We start from the raw sequence: 18,655 nt of genomic DNA on the forward strand, positions 1-18,655 counted from the left end.
CAGGTTAAGCAGTAAGGCTGTATAAGAAAAACCATCAAGAAAACTTACTCTGCTTTTGATACCAATCCGAGAAAAGATCTTCTGCATAATTTTAAGAATATACCATAAGAAGAAACAGCTCACCTAGGATAACCAATCCCATTAAAATAGCAATTTTAGGCTTCCTATGATTATATTTAATTTTATTTCTGAATTATTTTTTCTCAAGGTATAGTTCCCATTATGCAAAGTATAATCCATGATTCATGCATAGAAAGTCATCTAATTAATGTAAGAATACTTTGAACAAGATCACACGAGTGGCAACGCCAGGACAGGTTATTGGCCTGTTATGTCAGGCATTTGCTTCTGGGTGGCCTATTTACTTGGGGGAGAAAAACCAACCAACCCCCCCCCCCCAAAAAAAAAAAAAAATCAAACAAAAAATCCACAACCCAAACCAAAAGCAATTTTACACACAGAGGAGGGAACTTCACAGTATTACACAATGAAAATATAATCTTAGCTCTGGCAGCCAAGAACAATCATTATGATTTCAACTGCAAAAGGACAAATAATTCTTAAATATTTTCATAGTATCCTGCAAAAGATCTAGCTTATTGTACATTTTGACCTTTTCTTAAGTTCTATAAACATGCAGTTTTTTGTGGTGGTCAATACCAAAGGTAGGTCACATAGTGGGCAAAAAAATGACTTATGGTAGGAACTGGGATGCTTCATCTGAAGCAGCCAGCCTGAGCCAGCAGCAACTGGTTCAATTCTACACCGCCCTCATTAGAATAGAAAAGCTATTTCAATTAAATAGCTTAAATTTTGGTATCCTGTTTAGTTGTTTAGGTTTTTTTTTGGTTTTGTTTTTTTTTTTTTTTTTTTTTCCTTGGAAGCTCAGAATTGAGAGCACTGTCCTTGGCAGTGTTTCAACCATAGGCTTGAGGTACTTGGCGCTCCCCTAACAACCCCAGCTTCTTGAATCTGCATATTCAAGAACGTCACGTTTTTCAAGAAGCCAGAAAACAAAAAGGCAGCAGCAGAGAGCCGAGCCAGAGGCAGCAGCACGGAAAGCCGGGCTCACGGTTGCCGGCTGCGGCCCCGGCGCTGCCCAGCGGAGCCGCGCGGGGCGCCGCTCCCGCTCCCGCTCCCGCTGCGGCTCCGCCGGGCGGGCCGGGGCCCCGGGGCGGGGCGGGCCGGGCGGGGGCGGTGCCGCCGCCGCCTACAAAAGGCGCTGCGCCGCCGCTCGCCGGCCCGGTGCTCTCCGCAGCCCAGAGTACCGAGCCGGGCGTCGAGCGGCGCTCGGCCCCTCCGCGGCGGAGCGACCCCGCCGCCCGCGGCGCATAAGGCCAAGGCTTTCCGACTTCAGCTACAGTGCTAGCTAAGTCGGGGAAGGCAACACGGAGCGAAGCCGCGCGTCCCCCCCCTTCTCTCGGCAGCGGGCAGCGGCGGAGCGGGCCGGCATGGCGCGGGCAGCGGAGCCGGAGCGCCGGCGGCGCGGCGGTCAGTGCGGGCCCGAGCGCTTCCCGGGCGCGGTGACCGGGCGGGGCTGCCCGCGGGCGGGGGCACCAAATCCCGCCGTGCCCCGCCGCCGCCTCGCTCGCGAACGGTGTCCGCGGCAGCGAGCCGTGCCCGCTCTATCGAAATGCGGTGGGTGTGCCCGCGTTTGCTTTAGCATCTGTTTCTTATTTCTCGTTTAGGATCTGTGATTGCCTATTTTACGTCTGCAAAGTTTCTTCTTTATCTTGGACATGCACTGTCCACTTGGGTAAGTAAAATACTGGCCTGGTAGAAGTAGGATTTTATTAATCTGGCTATGATTTACCTGAGCTTTATTGGTGCTTTCCAGAAATCTTCACAAATTAGCACACCACCGTAGAGGTCTTGTTACAACGCCTTGCTCTTAAGTCTTCATAATCTTTACAAGATGTGTTGCAATAGGTTTAGTTTTAGCGCAGAGTAGTACAGTAGTCGATTTTTGGAGGGACTGGTTCTGTACCTTTTAATGTTTTTAAGTAACTATAGAACCAGTGAGACTCCTTACAGAGGAGCAGACTGAGAGACAGCCCATTGCAGCATTATATCTGAAGGACTCATATTTGCTAATGGGAAATGCTCAGTGTTTACAATGGGCTCAATACTGCCCCTCCCTAGCTAACTTGTTGACAGCATCAGGAGTTGTCTTCTGTAAAATCACTTGCCTCCTAAAATTATTTCCTTCTGTGCTAATATAACTTACTATACCAGCTTTTATTCACTTGAAGAATACTAAAAAAACTACTGTAAGATATGCACCAAAAATAGACAATCTGGTTCTGTTCCACAGAATAAAATTAACAATATGTGTTTATTTTAACACAATCTTCATTCTCTAGACAATAGAGACTGGTTGGTTGGCTTGGTTCAAAAATAAATAGAAGGTTTCTCCCCATTTTCTTTGTTCTGTGTTTTGGTCCTTTGTTGGAACACTTGGATTGGTTTGATGTATGTGTTGAACAAATGGCTGATCTACAGTTACAACAGCACATGCCTAACTGGAGTGTCTTGCTTTCACAAACCTGAAAGGACGTGTACTGATGTTCCTCTTGATGAAATAAGTCTTTGAATGGTATCAAATGTTTGTTTGAAGAAGTACAATATTTTGGCAGTTGTTAATATTAAAAAGCAGGGAGCCAAACATCTCCTTCAGAGGTCAGGGCTTATTGCCTGCCACAGTTTTTGTCAGTCATACCCACGAAGTGCCTCACTGGGAATTTGGCAACCCTGCTTACTCCTCTCTGGCCAGTGCTTCACAGCTCTGTGGTGGACTTGCTCTGAGTCCCTGACTAAAGGTGACAAAGCACAGTTAGAAAACAATCTTGCACATATTAACAAATGATAGACTACAAGATATCTGTTTAGCAATATTAATGGGATACTCCTGGTGGGTTTTGTGCTGAAAATTTTGATTCAAAAAACCCCCATCCAAATCTGCTCAAACAACAGAAGTTACTCTGCAATAGCTTATTTTGACAGAACTGGGTGCAGGACTTCACCTTTTGTATCTCCTAAGCTTTGGTGTTCCTGTAGTGTGAAGGTTTTTGCTACCAGAAACAGTAAGCAAATACCTGATTCTTCAGAACATCAAGTAATAGATCATCTTTGTTTTAGAATGGCTCTGTCTGCAATACAAACCTGAGAGAAATGGGGTTTTGCTGTAATTGAGAAAGCTGTTTAGCTTTCTGTGTTATTATGCCATTCCCAAATGCCAAGAGAAGCTGTAAATTATTAAACATGTCACATCTCCAGAAATGTTCAGACTTGACCAAAGTCTAGACTCTGTTGGGCTCTTGCTCAGTCAAGTATTTGAATGTGTACCTGGCCTCAGGGATCTTAATAGGCTAGACAGCAATGCTGCACTGGAGTCTCAGACCTTATGCTGTTGCTGTCTATCCCTCAGCAATAAAGAAGGAACAGCATGGAACTGGGTTCACCTTGTTGGTGTCAGGCCTAATGTTTCCCAGGAGATCAGCTGATTCCAACTTCCCAGCCTTATCTGTGCATCTCAGGCCTCAGGAGGCTGTCAGTAGGTGCTAGCCTGGCTATTCCCAACTCGTTGGCTTCAATTCTGATGTGGGATTGTATACATTCAGTATAAGGTGATTATAAAAGTAATTATAATTACAGAAGGGGAGGAGCTGTCTTTAAATAATGATGCTGAACAGCTGTAGCTATTTAAAAGTTATGAAATAGCCACATTTTGAGACATTTTAAGGTGGGACTAAGTGTATGTAATCAAGGATCTGCCTGTTTCTGAAAACAGTATTTGCTGTTTGCATTTCAATAGCTCTTAGCTTGAAATGACATACCTGCTACAAAGCTCTGCAATTCACTAATATTTTCCTTCTCCTTTATCTTTGCCTATTATTTATGGTTTTTAATTCTTGAAAGAAAATCATCCTTTCTGGTTCTTACAGCGTTGACATGATCAAAATAGTCTGGGTAAATGTGTTGGATAAAGTTGAACAGTATTCACAGGCTCTCAGATAAGTGTACAGAAAATCATGATGTCTCTGGAGTCAAAGGAACCTTTCCACAAGTTTGAAGTGAGATTCAGTTTTTCACTCTGACAGGAGTGACTGGCACTGACTTGCACATGCTTAGGTTTTTTTAAAAATGCCTTTTTTTTTTTTTTGTCAGAATCTAGTAACTGAAACATCTATATGAGGTTTCAAACTTAATATGAAAGTGTTTTTTGATTGTTTTTGTAGCTTAATAAGCAGCTATCTGGATTAATTCACCTGCATGTATTTAAGTGAAATTTCGTGAAGTACCACCTCAGGTTATATTAAGTGAAAGCTGGAATTGGAAAATTTTATGCCTGTGGATTCATTGCTGGGATATTTTCTATATATTTCTACTAACTAACTATGGAGCGTAAGTGGAAAATATTTACAGAAGGCTTTAGGTATCTCTTGAGTGAAAAATGTTTTATGAGAGAAGACACAAGATGATCATGCTTATAGTAGCATTTGTCATTGGATGCAATTTAAAAAAGCATACAAAATACCCTGGGGTTTTTATTTGAAAATATGGAATTTTTCTTTCCATGATTGGAATATTTTTTTTTCAGTCTGTGCTTAAGGAAACAAGTGTCAAAGTGTACATGTTACAATGTTTACAGAAAACTCCTTCAGTGAACTCAAATAACATTAAAAGGCAAGTGCTTTTTGTGTCTGTACTATACCGAGGGCTAATCACACTTTGCAATTATTTTGACCCTCCAAATAGTATGCTTTTTATGTAACTTTTGTTTGCTGTGTTACATGGTAAGTTACATTTGGCTGGCTTTGATTTTTAAAAGTTCTTTTATGTTACACCTCCCCCAGCCCTTCCAAATAGTTGATGTCCTTAGAAATTTGTACTCTTTGCTGTATCACATAGCAACTATTTGTTTAAGATAAGGCAACAGAAGAAAACAGTTTCAAGTTTGATTTGTAGGAGACTAATGTTAGAGACCCTATTAAACAACCTGTGTACCCTAGAATGGTATGAATGATTTCTATTCATCTGGTTTTTTACTGATTACAGAAAGGATTTTCTGTCATGTATTGCTGCAATATGTTCAAAAGTAAAGTGAGATGTGACCAAAAAAACCCTCCATGTATTTATTAGCAAACCTAAGAACATTTCGAGTAGAATGAAAATGTCTTCACTTGGATATGTTTAATAATTTGGATCTCCTTTTTGTACCTGTAGTAAGTGGTTATCAGGACATGAATGTGTTTTATTTTAAGCACTAGGTTAAATTAACAATAGGCTGAACTAGCAGTGATTTACAACAAGTTAAATGAGCTATGCTATTCTACCTCCTCTGAGTAATATGCCAGTGCTGTACACTAAAACCAGCTGAAGTCCATTGATTTTAGAAACTTCAGTTAACATTTACCCATATCTGTCCTGAATTGTATGATAACTTGTTTCCACTTGACTCACTCTTGTGTTATGAAGCAGAAGTTAAGCTTTGATCATCTAAGAGCAAACTGCTGCCTTGAAAAGTTATTTAAATAGTGATGGTAAAGCTGTTGTTAATATTTGATCTGTGCTGGAGAATTTGTGTAAGCTTTTTGAGGCTTGTTGGATGTGGCTGGTGACAGACTTTGTTCAGTAATATACTAATAGAAAATATCTGGGGTTTTTAGATTTGTGGTATTACAAGCTGTAATGATCCACTTGATTAGGACAGATGATCTTAATGACACTGGGATAAAATCAATGGTGACAGCATGTAGCAATCAAAAAGCCTCCTAAGAAACCAACAACCACAAAAGTCCCTGTACCACCTCTGTACATGTAACAAACCTCTATTTTAGTCCAGACTTCTGATAGAACTTTAGTAAAACAGTGAACCTATGTACCTCTAAAGAGCAACCAGTAATGATGTGCATGTTCTCTTACTCTTAAAGGGAGATCGTATGTGGCATTTTGCTGTGTCTGTTTTCCTGGTTGAACTTTATGGAAACAGCTTACTCCTGACTGCGGTCTATGGCCTGGTTGTGGCGGGATCTGTTCTTCTCCTGGGAGCCCTTATTGGAGACTGGGTGGACAAGAACTCCAGGCTCAAAGGTTAGATGCCTAGAGCAGGTTATTTAGTTAAGGATGGATCAAATTCATGTTAAAAAGGTGAAGCTGACAGAGTTAATTCCTCAAGTCAAATATGAGAATGGGGCTTGCTGTTCTCTCCAAAGAAGGGCAGAGTGGTGATGGTTTCTGAGTGGTGATGGTTATGCAGAGATACACTTAAAGACAGGAGGAAAGCAGTTTTAAGTCATGATATGTCTGTTACTCAGGCCAAACCCATGTGAAGTGTAGAGATGTATGGAAACGCAAAAGGTAAAAAATATAACAACTTTAAGGTAAATAACTTTAAGGACTACAGGCCAAATTCTATTTAAATTAAAACACTAACATACACTTGTTGTCTTTTGTCTGGATGCAAACATCTTTCACTTAAATGTAACCACACTGCAATTGCATTATGCATCTTGTATATATGCTCTAATCTGTTTTACAAATAAAATGGAATAAAGTTCTTCAAATGAAATTTTATTTTCCAGAAATTTTCAAAATAGTATCCCTTCCATGGTAGGTTGAAGATGAATTTTAGAGGCTTGAGCTAGGTTTTTACTACTTAAAATATATCAGCATTTAAACAGGGGGCTTAGATTGAGAGAAGACCTACTTTCAGTGTAAATCAAGAGCTACAAAGTTACATTAGCCACTAGTTTGTTTCTCTAAAACAAGTTTCTCTGACAATGGAAGATTCAGAATCTACTATAAAGTATACTTTCGCCACATGTTTTGGGGGAGATTAGGAAAACAAGGCTATTTAATAAATCTGTGTTCCTTAATTATGTCCACCTTAAGGCTATAGTTAGCTCATTCTTATGTTCATAACTGTTGCTTTCTGTTTGGTTTAAAACAGTGGCCCAGACATCTTTGATTGTGCAGAATTCATCTGTCATCCTGTGCGGTGTTATCCTGATGATTATCTTCTTGTTTAAGACGCAGCTCTTGACATTATACCATGGATGGCTTCTTGTGAGTACTTCAGCTTGTTAATAAGAAATTAATCTATGAAGAAACTTTGGGAAGCATGGGGGATAGATGAATTTTTATATTTTTCTCTAATCTGTATAGACATTTCTGGGAGCCAAAACTGACAAATGAAACTGCACTTGTTACGTAAACAGATCATGATTGGTTTCTGTCAGGAATTGTTGACTTGATCTTGTTTTGTGTGAAGAATAATGCTGAAATGTATGGAATCAAATAGAAGTATTTTCTGCTTTTTTAGAAAGTGGAGATGTCCATCCGTTTTCTCACATAATAACTCTTACCCCTCATCTTTCTAGACCTTGTGCTATATCCTGGTTATCACAATAGCAAATATTGCCAATTTGGCCAGCACTGCCACAGCGATCACAATTCAGAGGGACTGGATTGTTGTGGTTGCAGGGGAAGACAGAAGCAAACTGGCAGGTGAAATATATTGCCTTTATAATGCCTTGCATGTCTTACTTTCCAAGCTTGATTTTATTTTTGTTCTAAGACTAGAGTTTTACAGAGATCAGTGCATCTTTGAGTTCCAGATATTATGAGAAAACATCAAGTAAAAGGACAGCCTTTATTTTGCTCTTCCTTACTCTGGACTACAGCTACTGAGATCACAAATTACTGCGTTGATTAAATTCAGTTAGGCATCCCCAAACTTGTTTTGCCCTCCTCAAAGTTCTTTTGCAGCTCTGTTAGGAAAACTAGTTTTGCTGAACAAGCCAAGTGTTGCAATACTTTATTTTTAGGTCCTGGAATGAAACAGAGAACTCTTGTGTAACTGGGCTCCTCTCATAGGGATCAAAGAAAGATGCATGAAGAGAATGAAGTCCAGAACAGTTAAGTAGGTATATTGGAAAATTGCCAGTAGGTAATACTGTGCATGCAGGCACATTTAAAACCTTGCATTTATCTTGCATTAGATGTCTAATTCAGAGCTGTGAACTTTCCTTCAGCTGGACTTGGAAGCTCTGCTTTCTTTTGACATCAGGTACTTTTGAGCATAGACTACAGACAAAATACTTTCTAGGCAAAAGATTATTTATGTTTGCTTCTCCCCCTGTGCCCTGAACTTGCACAGTGATGTTGATACTACTAGGAGGGAGAATTAATTCCCACTCATATCTTATTGCAGCTTGGTAGTCATGACACTTCTTGGGTGTGAGAGATTGGGGCTCTCACCAAGGCTGCACAAGGCAAATTATACACCAAAGGGTGTATAACAATCTTTGGCTGTGCTGCTCCTCTGATTGTAACAGTGTGGAAAGCAGCATTTTTTGTGATGAATTTGGTCAGGCTGTATTGGCTCTGAATCAACCCCATAAGAAGACTTAAGCCTTCTCAGATAGAGGAACTGATACTGAACTGCAAACAAGGCACAGTAATTTAACATTACCCAGACCTCCATAGCTCACCTCTATAGTTTAGATATCTTCAGCCTTAGACAATATTTCAGCTTCTGAACTCTAATTTTGTATAAAGCTGCCTGAATTGCCCATAAAGTTCAGAGTTCTTTTGGAAATTTCAATCCTGTATTCCAGATTTTTACTTGATGTTTATCTCTAATGAAAGAATGTTATTTATGTGTTTTATACAGAAAAGGCTAATTCTTAGATGCATTTAAAGTGTCATACTTTTATTTCCCACTCTACAGATTATCCTTAATCTTTTATGTTGACCTTGCAGTGCCTTTCTAGGTCATGCCTTTTGTAGAGCAGTAATACAGATGAACTTTCTTCACATGTGTGTGAATCACAGGTAGAAAAATAGCAGCTATCTGTAAAAGTCTTAAGCTAATGAGAACTATTAAAGCTTTCTTGTTGTGTCAGGTCTTATTCAGCAAATCATCTCCCCCATCCCTGTCCCACATAGAGACATGAGGTAAAGTACAGACCACACCTGCAGAGAGCTGCTGCCTGGGAGTCAGTCCTGCCTGTTTACTGCTTCATGAGCTCAGGCACTATTGTATGACCACTTACAATTTGTACCGAGAAATCATGCCAGAGATTGCTGTAAATTCTCTTATGACTTGATTGAGAATGAAAACAAGCACTGGATTAAGCACTTTAGTTCAACAGATTTGTCTGAAACATCCCTTCCAGGCTGAACAGGTTTGTTTTCTGTTTAACCATGATGTAATCTGGAGACTATTTGAAACTCCTTAATGTAAAAAAAAAAAAAAAAAAAAAAAAAACCCAAAAAACAAAAAACCCCCTAAGTCCTAATGCTGACTTTGCAGCAAATACTGTTGTCCATCTCCACATTGTTACCTCTCTTCAAAAAGAAATCTTAGTTATACAAGTTAGTGGAATAGGGAAATAGAAAATTACCTTCTCCTTTGTTGCCCTTGATTAGTTTTCCTACTCACTCTTTGTACCTTTTCTGAGTGGAATTATAACTCAACTCAAAAAACAAAGGTTAGTTGGTTGGAATTTTTAAAGCCAAATATTATGCAAGTATCTCACTTAACTATTTGACTGAGGGTTAACCAAGTTAACATTGAATTGACTTAGAGTAACCCAAATGTTTATTTGAATGGCAGGGACTACAGAGTCAATAAAGCAGCTTCATACTGATGTAGAATTTCACTTGGCCTTCACAAGCTCTAGTTTTACAGTAAGACTCTAAAAGGAGCTTCATGTGTGAAACCACTGTCTAGCAACTTGTAGGAGTGGAAGAATGGCACTATTAATTGGAAGCTTACTGGTAGCCAGACTGCCTCACCCTCAATCTTATCTACTTTACTGTCATTAAGCTTTCTCTAGCAGCAAATGAAAGATGCATTTGTTGTGAGAATGGGTTGCTTGTTTTGACGGTAAACATCAAAGGACCAGAAAGGAGTGAGGACTTTGCTCAGTAAGATCTAAGGATGCCTACAGCTGCCATCAACCAATGTGACTTAACAAGGGAATGTAAAAGCCATTTCAAAGTTCTGCTGCTATCACAGAAGTTCTTTGGCCACCAGTTATTAGAAGTGAATGGAGGAGGCTAACAAATACATGTTCCAATACTGGGAGATAGATTACTATCTTCCCAAAAAACGATTCCACCTTATGGGATTGCTGAAGCTGTGCCTGCTAGGTTTGAGTGTTGCAGGGATAGAGTTCAGAGTCCATAGTATCAGTGCTGTGTAAAAGTGATCTCATCTCATGATGAGCAGTTTTACCTGATCTCATGATGAGCAGGACTATGTTGCCACTGTAAACCCTGCATGCTAAACCTGGAAGACCTCATGCATGCAAAACTGGCAGGAGTAGGGATCTGGCTTACAAACAAGTTGGTTGGTTGCAGTGAACTTAAACATTGAAACAGTCTGAAGGTGCCTTTGGTTACTTCAGGAACTAGTTACAGTTGGAACAAGACTTGTAGCTTTACCTTTATACATGTGCAATTCACAATTATATCAATAAATATTTCACTATAAGTGTTCACCAGTCATTTCATCATCAAATAATTTCTGACAGATATGAATGCCACAATAAGAAGAATTGATCAGCTGACAAATATCTTGGCCCCGATGGCTGTTGGTCAGATAATGACATTTGGCTCCCCGATGATTGGCTGCGGATTCATATCTGGCTGGAACCTGATGTCGATGTGTGTGGAATATCTGCTGCTCTGGAAGGTTTATCAGAAAACCCCTACTTTGGCTCACAAATCTGCAAAAGTTGAAGCATCAGAACTGAAACAGCTGAATGCAAAGAAAGGTATTGAAAACACAGAAATGCAACTACTCAGTTTCACTCTGTATTCATTGCATCAGTCAAGCCAAGTGTTGACTTCTGTCTTCCACAAGCTTTGGGGCTAAATAGCTTTCTACTCCTAGCTTAGAGATTTCAGGTTTGGGATATAGATACCAGAGACTCTAATCTAAGTCACACCACTCTGTGCAGCTTTTTGAGGAATTTCATAAAATGCAGCCAAAGAATGAATTGTCTTCTCTTTGTTAACCGCTTAGAGTAAGTCTGCCTTGTAACTTCAGGCTGATCATAAGGAATACTACCCATCTATAGGGTAGCTGATAAGCTGGACCAGGCCCTTGGCTCTGTAAAGTCTGCAGCCTCTGTAAGACTATTCCTTGTTAACTTATCTCTGCTTACACCTAGTACTGACAGGCTTTCAGGAGGTTCTAGAACAGATGGTCATATTTATATTCTGGCATGACTGAATGATTTTTACATGGTCCAGGAAATGATGGAGAAAAAAATCAACTCTTTTGGCCTTCAGCTCTGCTTCCTTGGCCAAGTAGTACAAGTGGGATTTGCAGTGTAGGTGACTATGGCTATTACTATAAGTAACACTGAAATTGATATTAATGTTACTTTAGATAGACTCAATATGAGAAATGTAAATTCAGAAGCAGACCTTTTATTGTGAAGTAGTAGCAGATGCTGAAATACTAGTGTTTCTCCATTTTTAAGGTAGCACTATATGAATACTACTGAAAGCTCAAGTTATGGCCCCCCCAGCCGTAACATAGGTGGTGGATTTTTGTTTGTTTTGTTGTTTTTTATTTCTTTTAAATATGAAGAATTTGTTTAAATGCTAACTAACAATTTAGTCTCAATATACTGTGAGTTAGAAAGCTGTTATTTAAAGTACTGAGGACATGTATCTTCCTAGCCATCAGATCCATGGTGGTCACAGCTGGTCCAGTAAGCTGTTGCACCAGGCTGATGGCAGTCAAGTATTACAGAACAAGAGATTATAGAAGGCTCCACAGCTTTGGAACTGGCTCTTAAATACTTCTGGGGAATGAAGCATTTAGCAAATGTAAATATGGAGGAAACACTTATTAATCTTTGCTGTTAAACGGTATTCTGATTTCATTAGAAGACTTGTGTTTTTAAAAGTTACTGAAGTAACTTTTAAAGTACTTCAGTACTCACTGAAGTACTTCATGCATCTCACTTGCTGTATGTGGAGTTAGTTTTGAATTTAATAGTGTAAAAGCACTGCTCAGGCATTCAGACATTTGTGGAATTTCTATCCTCCTTACTAGTGTAAATAGTGCAGTGAGTTTTTTGAGTTTTGTTTGTGATCAGTGGAAGTGCCTTTTTCCTTTATTACAGTGAGAATGGAGTTGCAGAAATGCATGGGGTTTTGGTTTTTTTTTAAGTCAAGCTTTGAAAACTTGTAACTCTGGACAGGCTCCAGCCTTGGTTCTTCTGCCATGACATGGGATACTTACAGATGTTTAAGTATGCCCTTCTTTTTTCAGTCAGTGCTTTTAAGCATACAAAGCTGTGTTAAAATGCCAACTGATGCTGGCATTCATTAGACAAATTTCTTTGTGGAGCTGGGCGTTGAGTCACAAGTCTAGAAGCAGGCAGTGCTTTCTCCTGTCACTGTCTAATTAAATTGATAGGGATAAACTTTACTTGATCTTACTCCCCAGGTAGGATTTAAGAACACTTTAAATGCTTTTAATTTAAGTAATTAAGAGAAAGCTTGGCAGTGAAGTTTGACTGATGCTCTTCTGCAGTAGCGAGCTTATAGCAAACAATTGTTTGTTGCTTTACACTGGACATTTTGCAGGCAGGAGTGTGTCTGACAGCTCCATTTCTGTTTACAGAGAGTGACATGAAGCCCGCTGAAGGAGTGCAGTTAATTATTGAGAAAGATGTGACTGGCATTGAGCCCCAGCAGGAGAAGGAAGTCGGCTGCGCTGCCCGGATTGCCGAACCTTTCATAACATTCCGGGACGGATGGGTTGCGTACTACAACCAGCCAGTGTTCCTTGCAGGCATGGGCCTTGCATTTCTCTATATGACTGTTCTAGGATTTGATTGTATCACTACAGGCTATGCATACACTCAGGGGCTGAGTGGCTCTGTGCTAAGCCTCCTCATGGGCGCCTCAGCAGTCACTGGCATCATGGGAACAGTGGCTTTCACTTGGCTGCGGCGCAAATGTGGCCTCATTCGCACGGGCCTTATTTCTGGAGTTGCTCAGTTTGCTTGTCTGATCCTATGTGCCATCTCTGTATTTATGCCTGGAAGTCCTATGGATTTGACTGTTTCTCCATTTGCTGACATCAGTGCCAGGCTGTTTGAAAATGAACCATTGCCTACTATAGCATCTCCAGAACCTGAAATGATTTTTGCAACTGGAATGCCCAACTTGTTAAACGGGTCTATTGCTCCTGCTAACAGTGACCCAGAGATGAGTCCTGAGCCCGTGCCTTTAATCTCTGTTAGTCTCCTGTTTGCAGGAGTCATTGCTGCTAGAGTTGGTAAGTATTATGCCTCTATTACAATTTAGTTCATTATCTGCTTTTAATTCTAAAAGTTACAGTGCCTGGCAACTAAATACAATTGATTTTAGAATTAGAAGCAATAATTGGAATGTTACATCTTGTTTCTGGGGCTAGTTGATTATACTTCACATAAAAATGAAATGGTCCTGCAATAGTATCACTAGGGTGAAGACTGCAGTACTAACTCCATGTATATTTTATGTCACTAAGAGAAAAGTTACCATATTTGAAGATGATTTTAATGTATTTTTCGGAAAGCTTGTCTCTAAATTATTTTTGTTCACAACCAAATGAAACCACTTGTTACTAGGAAACAGAATCAAACATCTGCTATGATGACCTTCAAATTTCAGAGTTTACAAAATAAATCCATTTATTTAAATTGTCTTGGCATTTAGAAGGAAAGCTTTGATTTGGATGACAGCCTAAGTTTGAGATATTTCTGGTTAGCATAATGTTAGTATCTGTCAACAGAATAGGCAGTCAAATATATAAATGTAATGAACAGTAATGGTCATATGTAGAGTCATTATCCTCAGTTTCTGTAGCTTTTGCTGAATTCTAGAGGAATAAAATACTTGATTTGCATGTATTAGGTTTTTTGGCAAGATAAAAGCTAAGTTATGAACAGACTAAAGCAGTATGGAAGCTAATGGTCAACCATTTGAAATTGTGTATTCTGCATAGTTTAAAATATGCTTGGTTTTTTCTTTATGCAGAATGTTAATGATTGCACCTAGCATGAATACACTGTAAATAGCTGCAAGCCAGCTATTTAAACAAGGAAAGGATGAGTAAAAGATTGGCTTGATAGTTGTGATGAAACAGGATGTGACAGGCAACTTAATGTGTCAAATTTATGTATTTCAGGAAATTTTTGTAAAAGGAAAGTAAATTGCTCTTGACTAAATGCACAGGATAAGATATCCTCTTGTTAACTAGTTAACAAGAGGATATCTTATCCTGTGCATTTTTGGCAGAAGGGAGTGTTTGGAAGGCCGAATTGAATTGTGCCAGTGATGAGTTTGCCATGGGAAGCCCAGCAGTATGGATAATTGTTTTCTCTCTCCATAGGCCTTTGGTCCTTTGATTTGACTGTCACACAGTTACTCCAAGAAAACGTCATAGAATCTGAAAGAGGCATCATAAACGGTGTCCAGAACTCCATGAATTATCTTCTTGACTTGCTGCACTTCATCATGGTCATCTTGGCCCCAAACCCTGAAGCCTTTGGCTTATTGGTGCTTATTTCTGTGTCTTTTGTTGCAATGGGCCACATAATGTACTTCAGATTTGCCCAAAAAAGCTTGGGAAAACAACTTTTTGTTTGTCACACTCCTGATCCCAAAACAGCCCCTGACAGTTCACCACCTGGTAACACATCTACTGTCTGAAAGGATCCACTTCTCTTTACTAACTTTGCTTCACAAATACCATGGTTAAGCACATATACTTCCTTTTATGATCCTGTTTGAGGTGTTTCTCTAGAGTTGAATGCATAACTTAGCTCTTTGGGGAAGCTGTCCCAAGAGTCAAAATTCATTTTACAGTGATCCTGTAAATGTTTCATGTTTGGCAGAGGACAGCCTTGTTGGATCTTGACAGCTGCAGTATCAAAGGTTCCCCACAAGTCTGGTGTTTGATCACAAAAGTACTGTTCAAGTACCACATCTGTACCCCACAGTGATACTGTGGTTAAATGGTTATACATACTCAATTTATCATGAATTCTGACTAATTCTTGTGTTCATTGAGTAAAATGAGGTCTTGTCCTTCTTTCTAGTTACTTCAGAATAACTTTTTATGCAGTATTTGGTTGGTTGGAGTTTTTCCTCCAATATTCCTTTACCATAAACAGTTCTGCTCACCTTTATTCTTAAACTGGTCTAAACATCCTCTCTAAACATTGGACTTTGATGGTCCTTGTGGGTCCCTTCTAACTCACAATATTCTATGATCCTTCTTGAATTGTTCCAATAAGTAGATTTTTTTTTTCCCCCAAAACCTTTATAGTATTTTGTGTTCTGGTTTAACTTTATGGAAACACCTTTGCAGGTTTTTTTGCATGTTTCCTTACGAATTAGAATACTGTTAGGTACAAAATATTGTATTACACTTTTGTTGCACTTCTTAGAGTAAAACAGCCTCATTTAGCAGAAGCTATTGATGTAACATTACAAAGCATGCCTTTTAAATTGCAAATGGCAGGTTTGCTCAGGTTTGATGTAGCAGAAAGTGCTAAGGTCAGGAGTACTGGTACAGAAAGATAAATTCTAGTGCTAACTTAGTTTTTGCCTCAGAGTACAAGCAGCTTTAGTTAATTTTCCAATATATCAGGCTTTAATAAGATTTCTGGAAACAATTGCATTTGAAAATAGTTAATATTTCATGCAAAAGGTGGATTACTTGCATTTATCTGATGTGTATGTGAATTTTGACTTTGTTCTAAAATACTGCTAAACCAATGAGATGATGGACGGAGAGGCCCTCTAAAGCAACTTCAGAGCAATGAAAATGATACATCCCCTCTGTTCAATAAGTTCTTGCCTTTTTTTTTTGTTAGTTTTGTTTTTTTTTTTTACCCTGCATGTGTACTAACACAGTACTTCCATAGTCATTAACCCTATGTGCACTTTTGTGGAAACTACGCACTTTGCTTTCTCAGTAGAGTTGAACCTGGTGGTGTTCTGAGTTTTCTTACGGCTTGGCAGTCTGAGTTCTAAATTTAAATATTGGTAAAATGTTTTTTTGCAGAATAAATAGTATGTGAAAACATAATGTCAGCAACTTGTGAGATGTATCCTCTAACTTTTAAGGGTTTTTTTTAATTTTAGGTACTGTCCTTCATAGTCATATATGCTGCCAGACTCAACCCTGGAATGTAAGTGTGTGAACTCCATTGAATTTAAAGGCGTTACACCAGGGCTGAATCTAGGCCAGTCATCACAAATTTTGTAACAATTACATTATCCATCAAAGTATGTAAAGAATCTCCAGTGGCTTTTGTCTCAGATACAATGTTTTGTAAGAGGTGTGAAATGGAATGAATGGGAATCCAATGTACAACCAATGGACTTGTAGCCCATAGTTTTCAATAACTGGATGTAAAGATTTTTATCCTCTAATGGACCAAACCTGATAATTTCTCCATGTTGCTGAAAGCTTCTCAGGGATGTTTTCACTAGGTTTATAAATGTTTATACTTTGACCAAGCATTTGGGTTTTATTTTGATATAATAAAGTAAAATATGTAATTTAGAGTAGGTTTAAAATTTGTGACTCAGTCCTGAGTGTAACTTAAGGAAAAGGGAATTTTGACATCAGCAGAATTTGTCAAAGACAAATAAAAGAAGCCTATCTAGATTTGTAGAGTAAATATGTCCAAAGGATAGCTTTATGTGGTATATGATAAGTATACTAGTAAATAAAATAGCTCTGATTTGCCAAATATATTTTCTCATGTGTATCTAATTTAAATTGGGACCAGATTTTAATGTTGTTAAATATAAACAAAGGTAGTCCAAATGTCAGTGAATGCCTCTATACTGCACTTTGAAAAACATCTGAATGCCACTGTATATCTTGGACTCATTGGCCATCAGGGAAACAAAGCTGAAAATGCAGCTTTTTTTGCGCTGTCTACAGTGCACAGAACCCAGGGTGCCTAAAACTTAATGCTGTAGCACTAAGCACCAGACATCCCGGAGAGGATGCATTTCTGAAGTCTGGAGAGCTCCAAAAATGTGATAAATAGAGCTGGGAGGATGCCATGTTCCTGCCTGTTCCCAAAGGTGTTGTTTTTTTTTTTTTTTCTCTTTATGCAAGAACAATTTAGTCTTGTTTAATTTGAGTAGCAATTTGTTTCATAAATAGTTCCACTAGATAGTGCATTACCATTAGGAGAGGAGTGGAGCTTTGTATTTGGTAAACATGATGTGGTTAGGATTCATATGTGCACATCACAGGTGGAAGGCATGACAATCCTAAAATAGAAAAGTGAATGCTAGTTTGAAGAGGAACCAGGAGGTTTACATTGGAAAACTTCTGTGTATTGGTCTGTATTTGATGTCAAAAAACGTATGCTGCTTGAGCACAGCCCATTTGTGTGTGAGTCCAAAATGTGCTCCAAGATGTACAGACACCTGTACTCAGTAGTGCTTTGAAGCAGTGTGGAACCTAAAGTCTTAGCAGGACTTTCATTAAGTGAGCATTTTTGGCCTTGTATTTATTTATTTTTTTTAAAAAGTCCAAATTGGATGAAAACTGCCCTTAAAAATGTACGCACTAGAAAGCAATCTTACCAGAATATTTTCTTATACAACCTTATGCTGGACATAGTATTGATTTATGTATTACTATTGTTAAAGCTAATTAATAAATTTGCATAAAAACTTTGTCCTGTATTTTTCAGTTTGTGAGTATCTGGGTATGCTACACTTAGCATGGATCCTGTGCAGAAAGCTTTTTTATATGATGGGTTGTAACTGCCATGGAGCACAAACAAAGAGCATTGAGGAGGAAGCAAGTAACAAATGTCAAGATCTTTCAGTGATCTTGTTACTCTTTGGTGAATTGATTTTAATTTACCATCCGCAGTGCTAAGTTAATACGCAACAGTCTTGAAAGTCTTGAAACCTCAGCCTGGATCTTGCATTGGCAATAGAAGAGTTTTGTGTCTTGGCCTGCTTTGAGGTGATGGCCTTCTGAAGCAGCAAGCTGTAGGTGAGAGCTCTGGGGACAGGAGTGGTCAAGGTTTAGTAGTCAAGTACTTTTCAATGCTAAACCCAGAATGTTTCATACAGGACTGCTTCTGGCTTTGTGTATTTAGGATATGTTTGCACAAATGATCGATCTTTAAAAGGATGTTGCATTGGTTCACCAGGAGCTCTCTAAACTGATGCCTCTTTGAACTATGTTTCTTAGAAACAAACCTTTATGGTCTGTCCCCTGTTGCTAATGTTTGCCATTTTCGCTGCGACTTACAAATTAAGACAAGTGTTAGAATACTGACTTAGAACACATATCCACCTCTTAAATATAAAATTACAGAGAAAAAGATTTGTGAATGGTACTGTGTATTTAATAGGCAAAACTTCTTTAAACTGAAGAAGTCCCTTCACAGTTTACTATTTGATGGTTTCACTGCTTTTTTTTCTTTTTTTTTTTTTTGTTTTTTTTTTTACTCAGTTGTAAACATTTTGCTAAGTTTCGCATTTTTTTAAGCCCCAGGGGAAATCACTGTTCAGCAACCAAAGGTAAAATGATTGGATATACTTACCCCTGTTTGTTTGCTTTTTGCACTACTTGGCTTACCAA

At 38.8% G+C, this 18,655-nt stretch overlaps 1 protein-coding gene across 1 annotated transcript; it reads left to right on the plus strand.

Annotated features, from left to right (window-relative positions):
- The first annotated feature begins 1,256 nt into the window (after positions 1 to 1,256).
- SLC40A1 (solute carrier family 40 member 1) lies at positions 1,257 to 17,735 on the plus strand. The gene is made up of 8 exons (XM_021531407.3): positions 1,257 to 1,491; positions 1,689 to 1,756; positions 5,934 to 6,093; positions 6,953 to 7,068; positions 7,383 to 7,509; positions 10,545 to 10,787; positions 12,656 to 13,315; positions 14,414 to 17,735. The coding sequence occupies exons 1-8, from the start codon at positions 1,452 to 1,454 to the stop codon at positions 14,731 to 14,733; spliced, it is 1,734 nt and encodes a 577-aa protein (XP_021387082.2). The 5' UTR covers positions 1,257 to 1,451; the 3' UTR covers positions 14,734 to 17,735.
- Positions 17,736 to 18,655: the final 920 nt, after the last annotated feature.

This window comes from Lonchura striata, chromosome 8, assembly GCF_046129695.1.
Source record: "Lonchura striata isolate bLonStr1 chromosome 8, bLonStr1.mat, whole genome shotgun sequence".
Taxonomy (NCBI): Eukaryota; Metazoa; Chordata; class Aves; order Passeriformes; family Estrildidae; genus Lonchura; species Lonchura striata.